At 35.5% G+C, this 19,593-nt stretch overlaps 1 protein-coding gene across 2 annotated transcripts; it reads right to left on the minus strand.

Moving 5' to 3' along the window:
* Window positions 1-4,463: 4,463 nt before the first annotated feature.
* Window positions 4,464-19,087, minus strand: LOC132151630 (double-stranded RNA-binding protein Staufen homolog 1-like). 2 transcript variants are annotated; one of them, XM_059559882.1, is made up of 15 exons: window positions 18,899-19,087; window positions 17,029-17,373; window positions 13,783-13,904; window positions 13,535-13,691; window positions 11,697-11,847; window positions 11,393-11,564; window positions 9,516-9,611; window positions 9,139-9,351; window positions 8,739-8,882; window positions 8,401-8,547; window positions 6,840-6,915; window positions 6,401-6,723; window positions 6,189-6,311; window positions 5,563-5,642; window positions 4,464-5,396 (listed from the first exon to the last, which is right to left on the minus strand). In XM_059559882.1, the coding sequence occupies exons 2-15, from the start codon at window positions 17,216-17,218 to the stop codon at window positions 5,309-5,311; spliced, it is 2,082 nt and encodes a 693-aa protein (XP_059415865.1). In that variant the 5' UTR covers window positions 17,219-17,373; window positions 18,899-19,087; the 3' UTR covers window positions 4,464-5,308. The 2 variants fall into 2 exon arrangements, with proteins under 2 accessions (XP_059415865.1, XP_059415864.1); XM_059559881.1 differs by having other exon boundaries at window positions 13,511-13,691.
* Between the last annotated feature and the right edge of the window lie 506 nt (window positions 19,088-19,593).

Below are 19,593 nucleotides of genomic sequence, written 5' to 3' on the forward strand. Positions count from 1 at the left end.
AGTCTCTGTGCTGGCAGGAGTTGTAGATGGGAGGGAGTGAATGAACAGTGCTCTTTTCCACCTTCAGTACCCATGGCTGAAGTGCCCTTGAGCAAGGCACTGAACCCGCAGTTGCTCCCGGGGTGCTGGATCTGCCCACTGCTCCTCAATGCTGTGTGTGTGCGCTTGGATGGGTTTAATGCAGAGCACCAATTCTGAATATGGGTAACCATATTTGGCAAATGTCACAACTTTCTTGTTTTTTTTTCACATATATATGGGGATCCACCTGGCTTTGAGGAATTTTAGGGTGTATGGATTGTTTTTGTGGTTTAGGGAACTTAGTTATGTATTAGTGTGGCTTTTTCAGAGTATAGTTTAAAATCACAGTATATCAACAATAATGATTGTTAAAAAATAATAATAATAATGTTAAACAGTTTTAGTGAGGTATTTTTATATAGGGGGTGTCACAGGGGTGTCCATTCCTGCTCCTGGAGGGCCACTGTCCTGCAGAGTTTAATGTGAAAAATGTGCTGAAAAGATACTCATCCTCAGTCCATCCAACTTCCAAGATGTAGATGAGTTTGTTTCTTCATTACATCATTACATTATTAGGGTTGTTGTGTGGAGTGTTTTCTATTGTACCATGCTTGTTTTGATGAGTTGTGAAGCCAAAAATACATTTCCACCTGTATAATAAAGGAAAGAAAGAAAGATGTAAGTATGGTTCTTTGCATTTGGATGCCTTCAAGCGGCAGACATTTTTACACAATACAGTTTACAGTACATCTACTTTTTATCCCAGAGAATCAAATCCATGCCATTGGCAGTGCTAGTATTTGATCTATCATTTGAATATTGAAGTATAGTTTTAAGGGTTATGCTGAACTTACTTTTTCTTATAGTAATGCTACCCTAAATAAGGACATGAAATTACATGTTAGCCTTTGATTTATCATTCGAGCATTTGAAAATGTATTTTATAATTGTAATTTTGTTAAGAAAACTTTAACATACTAGAAAAAACATACATCATGGACAACCATTAGGTACCATATGTAAGGAATAATTGGTGACGGGCTGTTGAATTTAAATAATGCACACCCGAGGTGGTGATGTAGGTCTAGGTTAGGGAATTTAAATAAGGAAAACTCCCACAATTTCTATATACACTAATGTTCAAAAGTTTGGGGTTGGTAAGATTTTTTAATGTTTTTGAAATAAGTCTCTTATGCTCAACAAAGGTTGCATTTATGTGATCAAAACTACAGTATTGTGAAACGTTATTACAATTTTAATGAATCATTTTCTGTTTTAATTCATTTTAAAATGTAATTTATTCTTGATGCAAAGCTGAATTTTCAGCATCATCACTCCAGTCTTCAGTGTGACATGATATTTCAGAAATCATTCTAATATGCTTATTTGCTGCTCAAGAAACATTTTTTTGAAAACAGTTCTGCAGATTTTTCCATTTTGGTGGAAACTGTTATACATTTGTTTAAATATTTTATGATGAACAGAATGTTGAAAATGAAAGCATTTATTTGAAACTGAAATCTTGTGTAGAAAACTTTCTTTTTATAGAAATCTTTTGATCAATTGAATGCATTTTTAAAGGTATTAATCCCAAACTTTTGAACAGTAGTGTATTTTATAAATCATAGCATAAATATAACTATTTTTTACCTTTATATAACTTTATTTAATGAACACATTAAACATCCTTGCTGATTAACATTAATAATAGTATCTAATGCTTCCATGCTGAATAAAAGTATTCATTTATTTTAAAATAAAGCCTTAAGATTTTCCAAACTTTTGAACATTATTACTTAGTTGCTTATTGCAGAGTATAGCAAAAATATAACAGTAATGCTTACGTTTATATAATTTTTAGTAAATATATTGCATTGTATTTTAATTGCATTGTAAAGTCACACTAAGATAATTAAGTGTAGGGTAAATCACTACACTGAAAGTGAACATTACAGTAAATAACCCTTTATACAGGTCCTTCTCAAAAAATTAGCATATTGTGATAAAGTTCATTATTTTCCATAATGTAATGATAAAAATTAAACTTTCATACATTTTAGATTCATTGCACACCAACTGAAATATTTCAGGTCTTTTATTGTTTTAATACTGATGATTTTGGCATACAGCTCATGAAAACCCAAAATTCCTATCTCAAAAAATTAGCATATTTCATCCGACCAATAAAAGAAAAGTGTTTTTAATAGGAGGCCCAGGATGCTTCGATAGCGGCCTTAAGCTCATCCAGAGTGTTGGGTCTTGCGTCTCTCAACTTTCTCTTCACAATATCCCACAGATTCTCTATGGGGTTCAGGTCAGGAGAGTTGGCAGGCCAATTGAGCACAGTAATACCATGGTCAGTAAACCATTTACCAGTGGTTTTGGCACTGTGAGCAGGTGCCAGGTCGTGCTGAAAAACGAAATCTTCATCTACATAAAGCTTTTCAGCAGATGGAAGCATGAAGTGCTCCAAAATCTCCTGTAACTAGCTGCATTGACCCTGCCCTTGATAAAACACAGTGGACCAACACCAGCAGCTGACATGGCACCCCAGACCATCACTGACTGTGGGTACTTGACACTGGACTTCAGGCATTTTGGCATTTCCTTCTCCCCAGTCTTCCTCCAGACTCTGGCACCTTGATTTCCGAATGACATGCAAAATTTGCTTTCATCCGAAAAAAGTACTTTGGACCACTGAGCAACAGTCCAGTGCTGCTTCTCTGTAGCCCATTTCCTGCACACGCCTGTGCACGGTGGCTCTGGATGTTTCTACTCCAGACTCAGTCCACTGCTTCCGCAGGTCCCCCAAGGTCTGGAATCGGTCCTTCTCCACAATCTTCCTCAGGGTCCGGTTACCTCTTCTTGTTGTGCAGCATTTTTTGCCACACTTTTTCCTTCCCACAGACGTCCCACTGAGGTGCCTTGATACAGCACTCTGGGAACAGCCTATTCGTTCAGAAATTTCTTTCTGTGTCTTACCCTCTCGCAGGTCAGCAGTCTTACCCATGATTGTGGTTTTGAGTAATGAACCAGACTGGGAGTTTTTAAAAGCCTCAGGAATCTTTTGCAGGGGTTTAGAGTTAATTAGTTGATTCAGATGATTAGGTTTATAGCTCGTTTAGAGAACCTTTTCATGATATGCTAATTTTTTTAGATAGGAATTTTGGGTTTTCATGAGCTGTATGCCAAAATCATCAGTATTAAAACAATAAAAGACCTGAAATATTTCAGTTGGTGTGCAATGAATCTAAAATATATGGAAGTTTAATTTTTATCATTACATTATGGAAAATAATGAACTTTATCACAATATGCAATTTTTTTGAGAAGGACCTGTAGTACTTGACTCTTGTTTTTCTACTCCTGCAGGGAGGAGGCTGAACTGATCCTGCCGCCACTGGAGCCCTAACACAGGCCATAAATGCCATTCTCAGAGACCAGCCGCTAGTGTGCATCCCCAGACTGACCTACCTCCCCCTGACCACAGCATAAGCATGAGCACAGACCAACATCAACATGCTTGACTTACACTCTTATTTCCATTCACATCGGCACCACAGTAAATACAATTTTGCCTCATTTATGGCACCACACATTCATGTTATTTTTAAAAGAGCATACCTTAATGCCCCACTCATCAGTATTTCACTTAAATTACATATTTGTTGTCTTTGCAGCCTGTTTCCATGGGAATCCAGTGCAGTGACATATCACTTTCAGTGTTTAGACAACCATGTACTCATTCACGGAGAGCACGAGGAAGAAAAGAGCATCCAATGGTGCCAGAAAGGCTGCTTAATTATCTGGAACACTACAGATCTGACTGGTCTTTTCTAAACAGCTGCAGCAACTAATGTGTGATATTCTTTTAATGTTGCTTAGTTTATATTACTATGGATGTGTGGGTTAATCAATGTTTGAAATTACATGAACATCTTCTAATATATACATATATATATATGCATGTGTTTTTCCTTGGCTTCCCATTACACTGAAAAAGAGTTTGTTGTATTTGATAGTTTATAAAACAAAGCATTTATACAGGATATCCGTGTGTGTGTGTGTGTGTGTGTGTGTACACACACACACACACACACACACACACACACACACACACACACACACACACACACACACATATACATATAAACATGATTTATATTATATAAAGATCTGTATTTACACTTAATTACATTTATACAAAATATAACATATATATATATATATATATATATATATATATATATATATATAAAAACTAAAATATTTCTTAGATTTATTAAATATCTTTATTTTGATATTTAATATTTAATTAATAAAATTACTAGAATAAAAAATTAAAAAAGTTTTTTAGGCTTTTAAATCAATTTAAAAATTCCCTTATATTTACAGGTTTTCTATAACTGGAATCCCTGAGAATATAATTTTTTCAGCAGACACACACACACCATGTTTTTATTTGTGCAAGAGGCACATCATTTTTACTCATATACCATGAGGAAAACAGGATGCAACTGGAGGAGGATGGGCCGGGTCAACACTGACAGAAGAATGCATCAGTTTAACTGACATGACTGAAGATTCGTGCTTGAAACACATTCACTCACTTGCTCCCATACACATAACAAAAAACACCACCACACACTCTACACTGAAGTCACAACAACATTGTCCCAGGCCTACATGAAAATGTAGACGAAATGTAATTTTGTGTGTGTGTGTGTGTGTGAGAGTGTTAATGGTCGTCATTGTAACTCTAAAAAGCACTGGAGAAAATCCACCACAGCAGAGACGTATCTGAAAACTTCATCATATCCTTTGTGGGGTTTAATAATGCACTTCACAACAGCGCTAACACAACAACATGGCTGGGTTCCTATAATACAACGTTAAAAATAAATGCAAAAATAAAAGCGAGAACAAACAAAATCATGACACTGAAAACATGACTTCCTTGGAGCAACAAAGAAAAGCCAATCTACTCGAGTCAAACTTCACGATAATCGCTTTACAATTTAACAACGAAAACAAAACCACCACTTCACTGGATATGATGAGGCGACTTTTCCAAAGCTTTAGCGTTTAAAAATGTATCACTGCATGTGAACAGTTTAACAGCATCAACATCTCTTGACCTTGTTTAACTGTTTTAAATAGTTTAACTTCTTTTGATCGAAGATCTATTAAGAATTACTCAAAGGCCTTTTTGAGCAGCCAATCAAAACTCTGCTTCTGACATTTCTCTAGTGTTTCGCAAATAAAACGACCAATCAAGCAGTCAATTTTACACTGTGCCATCCAGTGTCTTTCTGATGGTGCTTGAGTTAGCCGGTTGTAATAATGCATCGCCCTCGAGGTCTTGTTTGTTGCACCTATGGAAACACGTGCAAAATTTATTGCAATGTATACAGTTAATAAAGACTCTTTTATCAGCTCTATCTTTAGCTATGTGCTTTATTAACAGACACTTGTATGTCAACATTTATACAACTAACTAATATTTTAAAGCAATAAGACTGTTTAATATTTGAGACTGACCCTGTCATTGGTCCATTAGCTGTTCGCTCATTAGACTGCTGGTCAAGTTCTGACAGGAGCTTCAGGATATTCAGAGCAGCCTGTCATGAAACAAAGATGCATTGCAGTAAACAAGGTAAAAGTAGATAGATACACATATACACATACAAACACATAACGTTCAAAAGTCTGGAATCAGTAAGATATTTAAAAAAAAAAATTTCCAAGTTTAACACAATGTACTAAAAAAAAAACGAATAGACATTTAAAAACAAAAAAATTACACAAAAATAAAAATACAATTGTAACTAAAATTAAAATTAAAGCAGAAAATAAAAATAAGTTAATTTAAAACATTAAAAACTAGTAGTGTATTAATGACACCAAAATAGCTGCACAATCCTTCGAGAATGTATTGTTTTAATAAGAATAATTTAGTATCATTGTTGAAAACTGCTTCATATTTTTGTGAAAACTGAAAAGAAGAAATTGGGGGGGGGGGGGGGGGCTTTTGATTAACACTATCACTTTTAATCTATTTAATGCATTCTTGCTGAATAATAATAAAAAATCTTATATATATATATATATATATAATATGACATTATTTTTATATTAATATTAAATATTATTATTATAGTACCTACCATGTCATGGCAGGACTCCACATCCTTGCCGATGCCGTGGCTGATGAGAGGGGGCTGAGAGGAGCAGTTGATCAGAGACACAAGCTCGTTCTTGTTATTTTTGGGAAAGTCTTTGTATTCAACCTGTAGAGAGAAAAGCAAAAAAAAGATACAGATTGGTTGAGCAACATCATTGGGTTAGATAAGTGCGTGTTCATTGTTATATTCAATACCTGTAAGCCCTGTACAGTGGCCAGGTAGCTGAGCTGTTCAGACGGTCTGGTAAGGGGTCCGTGGGGTCTGTGTGCCAAGCCGTTGTTGGTCTTCAGTATACCCTCCGCGGTCGGGGAAGTCCCAGCATACAGCAGCTCATTGGCAATAATGGCAGTTACTGTGGTCTTGGCTGGGTTGGGGGCAGCTGTGCGACTGTAGTCTTTGGCATGGGGTCCCTGGTTGGCACCCACCGCCTGTGCCACCTCAGGCACCATGGGTAAAATGCCAGCAGGAAGCTGCTGATGGCTGAGAAAGGGAATTCTGAAATCTTCCTCCTTATTGACTGGTTTGAGAAATATAAGAATCAATTGCAAGCAGGAAATACTTACTAAAATTAACAATGAGCTTTTAATACAATACAAGTATTTATGACAGCTGAATATGAAAACTGACACATACCCAGACCAGCCTTCCCCACAGAGCCTGGCTCAAAGAAGGTCACTTTACGTCCATCTCCAGGCTTCTTAGCAGGTGTCTTTACAAAGATAAATAAAACAAGTAGTTTAACAGTTACACTAGGACTTCAACATGAAATAATTCTTGGAATGTATCTTGGAAAGAAAGTTTTAGAAGATCTGTAACATGAAAATTAATGTTCCTTTTTCGGTGAAAGATTTTTGATGCCAAAGTAACCAAAATATGACGTTCCCCTTATGAAAAAAATAGATATGAATGAATATAATAGAACAGAATAATTTCTGCTGGGTGATAAAATTATCAGGTGCAATATTATAAAATACAAATTAAATACTAGGTTTTTATATTGTTATGCAAAATATTTCTACATTTTTTTTTTAACAAATAGTTTTAAACTTATCTAGAAAATATATTTTTAACACTAAACTATATTGTGTTTGCTCATTGTTAAAAACTAGTTCTGTAAAAAAAAATTATAAATAACTGACCACTATCTTCAAAGCTGAAATAGTAATATCAAAATTGGCAAATGTAAAAAAAAAAAAAACCTTGCATTAATATATTAAGTACACATCTTAAATGGATAGTTCACCCAAAAATTACCCCATATTTTACTCACCATCAAGCCATTTAAGGTGTAAAAAATGTCCTGACTCTTCCAAGCTTTATTATGGCTGTGAATGGTGAATATTCAATAGTCCAACAATAGTCCAATAAATGGCGTCCAGCCATCATTAAAAGAAAAGTGCTCCACAGGGTTTCGGGGGGTTACAAAACGCCTCCTGAAGTGAATCAATGAGATTTTATAAGAAAAGCATCCCTATTTAAAACTTTATCAAACATAATCTCTAACTCTAGCAGATGATGTAGGACATTTTGTAACTAATTTGTAACCGGGGTTTTGTTTTGCTCTTTCTTCTGCACTTCCACTTTCATCACTTCTCACTGGAGTACACTACGCCTAAGTACTACTGGAACCCCACTCTCTTGTGAACGCGCTTAGAGATTAAGGTTTATAATTTTTTAAATACAGATTCGCTTCAGGAGGCCTTCATTAAACCCTGGAGACATTTTGAGCAACTTTTTATGGATGGATGGACACAGTTTATTGGACTTCAACTGGACTATTTAATATCAGCCATTCACTGCCATGCTAAAGCTTGGAAGAGCCAGGAGATTTTTTAAATATAACTCCGTTCATATTTTCATCTGGAAGAAGAAAGTCATATACACCTAGGATGGCTTGAGGGTGAGTAAATTATAGGGTTATTTTTTATTTTGGGGTGAACTGTCCCTTTAACTTTGACAGCCCCATATTATCAAATTTGGTGAATGTTTAAAAAAGCATTACATTACACATCTTGCATTAATGTATTAAGTACACACCTTACCTTTGACAGCCCTAAAAAAAACATTTTGTAAAATCTTTTTTCTTTTCATTAACCCTCTTTATCAGCCCTGGACCCCAGTTTGAAAACTCAATGAAACTACTTCAGCCATGTTTTCAATACAAAGTAACTGCTGTTAATAAGCATGCACTCACCTTCTCATCGGTTTTCAGAGCCGGTTTGGGTGGCTGTGGCTGAGGCACTTTGAAGCCCAGAAACTCAAGCATCTTCTCGGCTGCATTTCTCTTGGCCACTTTTTTACTAGGTCCCATTCCTTCCGCATTCTGACCTGCAACTGACACCTGAGTAAGAAAAAAAAACACAGAAAGTAATAGGGGATACATAACTTCCTCAGGAACACTTCTGACAAGAAGCAATTTTGTAGGCTGTAGAAGAAAATGATAGCCAGAAGAACATGACCTTCACACAAAATCTGCACTGAACTGTTATAAAAATGCTGAGTCAGAGAACAGTCTTCTCTCTGATGGAGTACCTGCATGACAAACTCTCTGCGTCGAGGCAGTCCTCTCTCTGTCACTAAAGTGTACTCGGGTTCTTTTTCTTTCTTTGCCTGCTGGATCTGAGCCAGTCTGCTGATGGGGTTCATGCCCTGACCGTACTCGGGACTGGTCTGCAGCTGAAAGTGGGTGAAAGATTCATAAATACATAAATAAACATACATACACATACATGAATGATCATTTGGACTGTCAAAACAAAGAAACCTTAAATTTGATACTTTATTAAATACATTAATGTTGTAACATTTTAATCCAAACTATTAAAAATCTATTACTTTAAATATTTATTAGCAAAGACGTGATCCGTTTCTGAGTTCTAAATCAGCACAACAATCTAGCCAACAAACTAACTCAGCCAAAGTTATCTTCTACCTTAATAATGGACTTGCTTTTCTTTTTAATGCGTAGTGGTATCTTGTCGATGACAGGTAGTTGAGGCAGTTTGTGGAGCTCCTCCAGGACAGCAATGGCGGCTAGTTTTTTGGCAATCTTCTTGCTTTTGCCCTCACCCTCCCCTGAAAACTCACCCACTGTCACCCGCACCACAAAACTCTTCAAGTGAGGAGAGCCAGTCTCTTTAAGCACCTGTATATAGTGAGGACAGTTAAAGAAAAGTCAACAGCATAACTGTGAGATATCACAAATCTATATGCAGGAGCATGCAATTTCAATATATATATATATATATATATATATATATATATATATATATATATATGCAGCTTATGCATAATGGGATCATGGCATACCTCAAAATTCACAGGCATGTTGCGCTTCAGTGCAATCTCAAACACTTGGCTGATCTCTGATTTGTTAAGGTTTTCTTGTACTGGCTCTTCTTTCATCTACAGGATGAACGTTACATGCATTTTCAGTTCACAATTTAATAATACAGATTAGATAAATGTATTTTGCTTGTATTTACAAGATAAGGTTCGAGATTTCACAGCTCTTTTGCAAGAATAAATTACTGACAGCCCATTCATCATGTTATGCCGTGTTTCCACCGCAGGAACTTTACCTAGGAACTAGGGACTTTGGCCTGATACTCGGTGCGGTTCCACCGCAGGAACCCGGAACTTAAAAATGCCCCTCAGAAAGTCCCTGCTGGCGAGGTGGTACTTTTTCAAAGTTCCGGAACTTTCGGGGGCGGGACTTGGGCACTAAACATCCAGATTGGTTGAGTTCACGCAGCATTGTTTGGGTTCAACCACCATTTATTCGGATCATTTTCAAAATATTACTGTTATTGTGTCATGAAATGTAATTTTAAAAGTATTTCAGGCGAGAATGTAGTTGTTTAAAACTCAAATCTGTGGTTTATTTATAAAGACAGAGCCTATTTAAAAATGTGTTTCGCCGATCTCAGTCCTCATGTATCGGCCGAGAGCAGCCTCACCTCGGCTAGACCTTCTGATATGTGCCGCTGGCTTTGATGTCTCTTTAGTGGTTAAACAAAAAATATAATTCGTTTTGGGTAAATCTAACAGGTTATCTTTGGTCTGTATTCAGTTTATCTATGTTAAAATGAAAGTAAAAAAGGCAAATTTATATAATATTTCGTTTCATTGTAATGACTGTATATACACATATCCCTGAACTAAGTACATTTCTGCAGCTGTTATTATGTTAAAATGAAAATGAAAGGAGGCAGTGGTATTTGATATCCTATTTCGTTTTATTTTTAAATATACAAAGAGGAAAATTGCAGTAGCCAAAGCGAGCTGAGTTCACGCAGCATTGTTTGGGTTAACCATCATTTATTCGGATCATTTTCAAAATATTACTGTTATTGTGTCATGAAATGTAATTTTAAAAGTATTTCAGGTGAGAATGTAGTTGTTTAAAACTCAAATCTGTGGTTTATTTATCAAGAGAGCGCCTATTTTTAAAATGAGTTTCACCGATCTCGGAGATGGTGAGCTCCACACGATCAGCGAGAGCTCAGAGCTCATGTATCCACAGAGAGCAGCCTCACCTCGGCTAGACCTTCTGATGTGTGCCGCTGCCTCTGATGTCTCTTTAGTGATTAAACAAAATATAATTCGTTTTTGGTAAATCTAACAGGTTATCTTTGGTCTGTATTCAATTTATCTATATGTTAAAATGAAAATAAAAAAGGCAAATTTATATAATATTTCGTTTCATTGTAATGGCTGTATACAGTATATATACACATATCCCTGAACTAAGTACATTTCTGCAGCTCATTCATTATGTTTAAATGAAAACGAAAGGAGGAAGTGGTATTTGATATCCTATTTCGTTTTATTGTAAATATACAGAGAGGAAAATTGCAGTAGCAATGGTCAGCTGACTAAAGTTATAAAGTAAGCTGCTGTTTGCAGATTTACCGGACTTGCGTCATCACACTCCCGAGTCGAATGCACAAAGTCTGAACTACCGAGGATGCACGTCCAAAATCAGCGTACTTTGTATTGAGAAACGCGCGCAGACCTACGTCACGAGTCTATTTGCCTAATCCTCCCAGTACTTTAGACCGCGGTGGAAACGCAGAAAGCAACAGGTCTGGGGGGGAAAAAAGTTCCTGGGAAAAAAAAGTTCCTGGTACAAATGTTCCGGGTAATTTCGGTGGAAACGCGGCATTAGTAGCATGAACTCTCACCTCAGCTATTTGCTGCATTACTGGCTCTTTCTGCAGATATTTGATAGCTTTAGCCGCAGCATCATGTTTGGCTGCTTGACGTGTGCGGCCCTTGCCGTGGAACTGTTGTCCACCGATAGACAGCTCCATATGGTACAGTACTGGCCCCACAGGAGGAAATGGGTAGTAATAACTGATCAAGAGAAAATTAAACAAAACAGTATATAATCAATCACAAAAGGCTATCATATAAAACAAAATATATTGTGCATAATTCAGTAAGCAAAAAGAATGGATAAAATAGGAATAAACAGAGAGTGCATACTGCTGCATGGGGCGTGCATAAGGGCCTGGTGCTCTGATGTTGTAGTTGAATGCTGGTCTCATCCCCTGGTAGGCATCTATAGGTTTGTAGATGGGCTTCTTGCCCAACTTCATACAAAGTGCATTAAGCTCCACAGTGTGGGTTACATTATCTGAATGAGAGAGAAGCAAGTCAAACAGCTGCTTGCACTGCTAACATTCACAAGGCTCAACTTATTACAGTAAAAACATTATTTTTGTAAAATATTATTGCAGTTTAAGACAGCCTTTTTCCATTTTAATATATTTAAAACTAATTTATCACTGTAAATTTTATCTTTGCAACTCCAGTCTTCAGTGCCACTTGATCCTTCAGAAATCATTCTAATATTATGATTTGCTGCTCAAGAAACATTTCCTCTTATTATCAATGTTAATGCATTGCTTAATGTTAACACTGAGCAAAACATTTGTATTTATTACATTATATAATAATAACAATGTACACATTTTGATTTCAATAATTTAGTAGTAAATGTTGAAATTAACATTAAGATTAATAAATACGGTAACACTTTACAATAAGGTTCATTAGTTAACTGCATTAGGTAACATGAACTAAGCATGAACTACACTTCTATAGCATTAATTGATCTTAGTAAATATATTTGAACATTAAGGATACTAATACATTATTAAAATCAAAAGATGTATGTCAACATTAGTTAATGCAGAGTGGACTAAAATGAACAAACAATGAATAACTGTTGTCATTAACATTAACAAAGATTTATAAATATTGTAACAAATGTATTGTTCATTGTTTGTGCATGTTAGTTAACACATTAACTAATGTTAACAAATGGCACCTTATTGTAAAGTGTAACCTTAAATGCTTTAAAAGTATTTTTCATTGTTAGTTCATGTTTACTAATGAAATTATTAAAGTAAAAAAATTTACTTTAGTGTAAAGTATAACCTTAACGTAAAGTGTAACCTAAAAATCCTGTAACACTGTAAATGTCTTAAATATAGCTTTTGACAAATTCATTGTGTCCTTGATGAATAAAAATATTTACTTTGTATTTTATTTCATTCATTCATTATTTATTTAATATTATTTTTTATCTTACTGACCTATTTTGTATGGTACTGTAAATGCACAAAAACTATGATATACTGTACACCACATAATAAAGACAAATTAAACCAAATGGATGTCCTCAAGGATAAAATAAAACCCAAAATGTAAAAATCTAATCTAGAACTGAACTGCCCAGTAACAGCGTTTGCTTCATCTGTTAAACGTACAGTCCGATTAACTACTTTCATACGTGGTGAGTAGTTAATCTGACTGTACGTGTAACAGATGAAGCAAACGCTGTTACTGGACAGTTCAGTTCTAACCCTGCTCCAAAACACCTGCCAGTAATTATCATTAAAGTATCCTTAACACCATTGTCATTTGTGTTTGATTAGGGTTGGAGCTCAACTCAAAAAAGTCAGAATTGTAAGATACAGACTTGCAACTCTGAGGAAACAAATCTGAATTGTGAGTTTACCTTTTTTATTAGTTTATTCTGTGGCGGAAACACGTTTTCATACAATTCAAGTTTAGACAAATAAATTAAATTTAAACAAATGTATGCATTTAGCAGACGCTTTTATCCAAATCGACTTTCAGGCTATCAATTTTTACCCTATCATGTGTTCCCGGGGAATCAAACTCCCAACATTGCGCTTGATAGCTCAATGTTCTACCAATTGAGCTAAAGGAACATATGTGAGGATGAGAAAATGTTCAATTAAGAAGATAAAGGGAAAAATTGGACATACACTCTGAGCCCTTGTAGATCCCACCTGGGTTCTTGCCTGGGTGGCGGGGGCTTCTGTGATTAGGTTTGGGGAGATTAGTTTGGGTGAGAGCACATGTTGCTGCTGAGTGCTGGGCTTTTTTGATACTGGTCCCCTCTGCATCCCAGTGCTGATCCCCCAGAGTTAACCGCACTGAGAAAATCTGACCAACACATCACAACATCAGAAAGTTCAGGAAGGTGGGATGAGATGGTTTTGTGTGTTTGCGTATATAGTAAAGCGCCAAGTCTTACCTTGGAGTGGGCTGGTCCTTGTTCACTGAGTAGCTTGTATTCAGGTTGGATCTTATTGTAACGGGCTAACTCATTTACCAGACACATAGGGGTCTTCTCTTTAGGGTTTGCCATGTTAGATTCTAGATGACAACATTGAAAGGTTAAATCAAGAAGGAAATATTTGACAACTTTTACAATCCAAGAAATTATTTTTCTTATCAGGGCCTAACTAGGCCCAGATTATTCAAAAGTTTGGAGTCAGTAAATGTATTTATTTATTTTTTATGTTTTTGAAAAAAACTCTAATGCTCACCAAGGCTGCATTTATTTGATAATTTATTTTAGTAAAACAGTAACACTGTGAAATATTATTACGGTTTAAAATAACTATTTTCTATTTTAATATATTTGAAAATGTAATTTATTGCTGAGATGCAAAGCTGAATTTCTAGCATCATTACTCACAGTCACAGTTACCATCATCAGTGTAACATGATCCTTCAGAAATCATTCTAATATTCGGATTTGCTGCTTAAAAAACAATTTTCTTATTATCATTCATGTTGATAATAGGTGTGCTGCTAAATATTTTTAGTGAAAATTAAGTTAAAAAGAACAGCATTTATTTAAAATATAAATATTTTGCAATAAGATTAATATTATGCATCCTGGCTGAATAAAAGTTTTAATTTTAATCATAAATTTGTTCAGTTTGTTTAATATAAAAAGAACATTTTTATACCACTGTTATCAGATTTTATTGCTACTGATAATTTATTGTTACTGATATTGACAACAGTTGTGCTGCTCAATATTTTTGGTGAATAGGGAGGAAGTCGAAATTAGAGCCCGACCGATATTATCGGCCGATATGAGCTAATTGCATTTAAATCGGCATCGGCGTTTATAACGGCCGATGAAACATGAGAAACAGAGTCTCATGCTTCACTCATGTTATGAGTGTTGCATAGTTTGCCCACCAGAGGGAGCTCTGCAACTCCCCAGTTGACAACAGCGCCAGCAATCCACTACAGAAGAAAGCTATCAGCCAAGCCACAGGAGGTGCGCTCTTTTGACGGTGAGTCTGTCGTTCGTCATGTGAAATGATTGTAGATTAAGTTCATACACTGTATATAAAAACAGTGTGGTAGTTCTAGCTAACGGTCCTATCATTATCACTTCTAAATATTCTGTAACATCACTTACAGCCGCTAATGCATTGCTATATTAGATTAGCAACAAAGCTAATACCATGTTTATCAGTGGAAGAGCGCGAACGTTAATAAGAGGTCAAACTATAACGTTAGTGTTTAACTTATTCTAAATATATCTGCAGATAATAGGGATGGGATGGTATGAAAATTTAATATCACAATTATAGTGACTAAAATTATCACGATTATCAATATTATCACGGTTTTGTTGAAACGAGATGAAAGTGTTCAAAAATAGTTGATGCTCACACTGAAAACATTTCAGCAAGTTTTATATTTAATAATCAACAAACAACTAATAAAACAAGCAACTCTATGCACTTAATTTAAAGAAAGATTAAATTCTGTGGCATTTCCTTCCTTACAATAAAAAGTGTAGAAGCATAGAAAAGCATAGAAAAGTCACTGACTTTCGCCATTCCTTCTCGAAAAAAAAAACAAAAAAACATTGTGCGCTGCGCTTGCGTCAGACTGTTGCTGGCTGGACATGATTTAATAGCGAGTTATTAAAACCGCGATAATCAAACACGGTTTTAATGATAATTCATTTTTAAACGATATTACTAACCTTCAGCACATTTTATCACGGTTATCGATAAAACCGGTTATCATCCCATCCCTAGCAGATAATATATCTAAATATATCTGCACATAATGACCGCGTAACTGTGGCAGGTGGCCGCGTGTAGTCAATGACTAGAAGTTATGTACAGCGTGCCTCGAAAAAACAACAACTGTTACGTTACTCTAACGCTAATATAGCTTCCTTTTTTAGCAAGCCCCTTAAATACTTGGTATTAACTTGTTTGAAGGTGGTTCTTCTCAAAATTGACAGCGGTGTGTTCATGACACTAACGTTAACCATTCAACTTCGAATTGATTCCGTAATCTTCCGGTAACAGTAGGCTAACTTTACATTCGCCAGCGCATGACGATGTTTTGATTCAGACTGCACAAAGAGAAGAGAAGATGTACGGGTCCGTTGTGAATGTGTCTGTGAGAGCAAATAGTGTAGTTACAGTAACTACAGTAGCTGCGTCAGAAATGATTAAACAAGAGGGGACATGTAAATAAATGTGAGCTGAACAAGCGCTTTTTTTCTTTTTTACATATTGTTTCAAAGCAACTTTACAGACATAACAGGAAAATGTTGTAATAATATTGTTAAATATAAGTAGGTAATAGGTCATACCTATTGCTTGAAAAATAAAAAAATATATATATTTCAAATTTTTGCCTATGTAGGAGATCCCTGTTTATTATTATTATAATTCTAATGATGACATGAGTAATGATACATAGTGATATTATTAATACACATGCTTATTCTTTCTCTGTCTCTCTTTCTGCCTACAGATGGCTAAAAAAGGTGAATGCTGTAGCAGCAAAGTGTGGGACTACTTCTGCAAATACTTTAACTTTAGTATTATAATTTATTTACAGTACACACACAGACTGTTAAAACCAGCTTCAACTGGAAGAAAGTAAAAGTGTTAAATGTTTAAAACCAGACTGTTTTTTGATCATTAAAAATATATATACTTTTGATGTGCAATTGTTTATTCATTGAGACTGTAATCTAAGGCTTTTTTTTAACATAATCCCTTCTGGAAAATGGTTTATAAAGCCCACATACATAGAACAGGCAGATATTTTGCTATTGAATGTTGTGTAAGTGCAGTTTATAGGAAATGGGTCTAATATCCAGTTTATTTTTAAAATCAAAATATCGGCTTATAAATCGGCTCTTTTCGAGTTAATATCGGCATCGGCCCCAAAAAATCCATATCGGTCGGGCTCTAGTTGAAATACATAAATATTTTGCATTTACCGTCATGTATCTTAACGACCACACATTTTGAATGGTATGGTATTTTTTTCAGCATGTTCTGAGATTTTATACAATTGTTATCAGATTTTATGTTATTAATAACTTTCTATATTAGATTTCTATAGGGTAATGGGCATAACCCAATAATTTGAATGCACAAATTGTCACCTCCTAGATGATGCTTTTTGTCTAAAATGATCAGAGCAAAGTTCCACCCACCTGTTGGGTTGCAGAAGGGCGTGGCAGAGGCGGAAGGCAGGGCGGAGTTTCGAAGCGGGTGACTGGCACTCTCTGAGGGTAAAGGAGCGGCGCCGCAGGGAATGCTGAACCCAGGTTGGGGCGGGGCCAGCTGTAGAGGGGCAGCACTGGGTGCAGGGTTGGCAGGTGCCTGGAACTGAAGCTGTGACATTCTGATTGGCTGGTAGGAAGGTGGGTTGTTTAAATGAGCAGGTAAAGACTTTGCAGTCAGGGAGGAAGAGAACTTCACAAAGAAGGGTTGTATGTGAAAGAAAGAGATTGACACAGTGTGAGATTGTAGAATGAAGGATGACTGCAAAGCTCAACCTGAAGAGAAGAAAAATGAAAAGGATTATGATTAGTTATCATAGCTATGTTGTGCTTAAGTAACCAAAAGATTAATCTACATTTGCATTTCCAAAAAAGAAGACCAGTGCTAAAGCAAAATAATAATATTAATAAAGAATTTGGTAAGCTTAGATTTGTTTGGAGTGAAGAAATCATTCTTTTTCACTCATTAACAAAACAACAAAAACTCAGAAGAACTTCCAGTGATGTAATACTGCCGTGACATTCAGGATCAGTATTACAACATAACAGTGACTCCAGAACTGTTGCCACAATATTGAATGGTGATCAGCAGAGTAAATAAAAGATTTTCAAACATAGCAACTTTTAAATTTAGATGATTCACAAATATTTTGAGTTATTCAAGTTAAACCTGTAAAGGATTAGGGTTAACTTAAAAAAAAAGTGCAATTGTTTTAAATTAAAAACAGATATTGAACAAAAATGTGTTTTTTTTACTGCTCAAATAGTATGATATAGGAGAATATGTAATTCACATTTGAGGAGGAAAAAAACTCCCAATATATCTCTCCTAATAATAGGTCTTATTTAGTATGGTTTTATAATCAAAGCTCTGTACTAGTTTTGATTGTGGATGGCAAAATTTTTGACTTACATTTTCCAATTATGTATGGATAATCAAGTAAACCTAAGCTGCTTTAGTCCAGTAAATGTTTGACTTAAAATATTTTAAAAAGTTATTCTTACGTTTGAACTGAAGGCATTTTTTAAAATTATAAAATGCTTTTTATAATTATTTTTGATTGCTTAAAAAAATATGAACTAGCCTATCAATCAGACGACTGAAGGCAGGGAGTAGATTGTACACAACAGTTTTCCCTCCAGTAAGGTTTTGATCATATCGATCATTCAAAAGCCTTAGAAATAATAAAGCCTGCAGGCTTTACGGGGTTAATGCAATGATGCCAAACGTCAAGAAGGAAAAACATCATATTACAGTAACATGGCAACAAGTTCTTATTGGCTAACAATTCCTGGAAACCTGATTAAGAGCAAAAGATTAAAAGACATCGCCCTTTCAAAAAAGTTGTTACAAAATAAATTATGCATTAACATTACACTGTGAGGCACTGTCACTAACATTAAACTGGTTGTTTTATGAATTAACGTGCACAGCTTGAAAATAAATAGTATGTACAATATTATTTGACCTACTGCACTTTAACATGCTCTGTCAACTGTATTTGTTTTAAGCGAACTTAAAGTTGGAAATATGCACAGAAAAATAAATATCAGCGGTCAAGACTCCTCCTCCTACCCTTGCACAAGTATCAAAACCTGCGATATACACATACAAATACTATACACATAAAAGCACGACATAAGCAAATCAGGCCTGTTTATATAATATTATGCGTTTTCTTGGGAAAAGATGCTATAGCAGTATGCAATAAGATCCAGAGATCAAAATGAATGGCTTGAGCTAACACACTAGCAGCTCGTGCATCTAACGTAACACAAACGCCGGCTCAATAAAGCTCACCTCAGGTTTATTTCTCCCCGGTTGTGATTTACTCCATGAGTTACGATGTTAAACTATAGTGTCTGTTCGGTTTCGTCCTGTTTAAAGGGGGTTTTGTACTGGTTTAGTATGAAAACACGGGGAAGAGGTAGAGTGAGGGTGAGTGTAGACAGGGCAAACACTAAAGAGAATAGCCCGATATTTTCCGCCCCTGCCAGGAAATGACATCACGCCAGTAATTTGTGGGGTAAAAACGATGAAAAATGTTTTTTTAGTAATTGATTCATACATTCATTTAATATTCAACTTTTTAACTAGTTGCATTGATAATTTAATCTGCATCTGCAGAGGTTAGTGGCCTGGTTTGGCAGGCCTTGTTACAGTGGTTGTTGGGTGGAGGGGCTGGAAACCCAATCCTCTCACAAACATGTTTTGCACATACTTGAAGCACACTTTATCCTTTTGAAATGCTGTTTATTGGTGTAATTGAGACATTTTTATTTTTAATGCAACTGTGTTCAAGCATTTTCTTTATGTAGACAATGAAAAAACAAAAATTACATTATCATTTAAAAAAAATGGGGGAAAAAAGAACTCAGCTTATTTTGCCTATGTATAAAAAGGAAAATAGATTTATAAAATGCTACGGTGTAAGTTAAAACTTTTGCCCATTTGAAGTCTTTTTGTAAAGAGTGGCCATATCCAGAGAACTTTGT

This window comes from Carassius carassius, chromosome 10, assembly GCF_963082965.1.
Source record: "Carassius carassius chromosome 10, fCarCar2.1, whole genome shotgun sequence".
Classification (NCBI taxonomy): domain Eukaryota; kingdom Metazoa; phylum Chordata; class Actinopteri; order Cypriniformes; family Cyprinidae; genus Carassius; species Carassius carassius.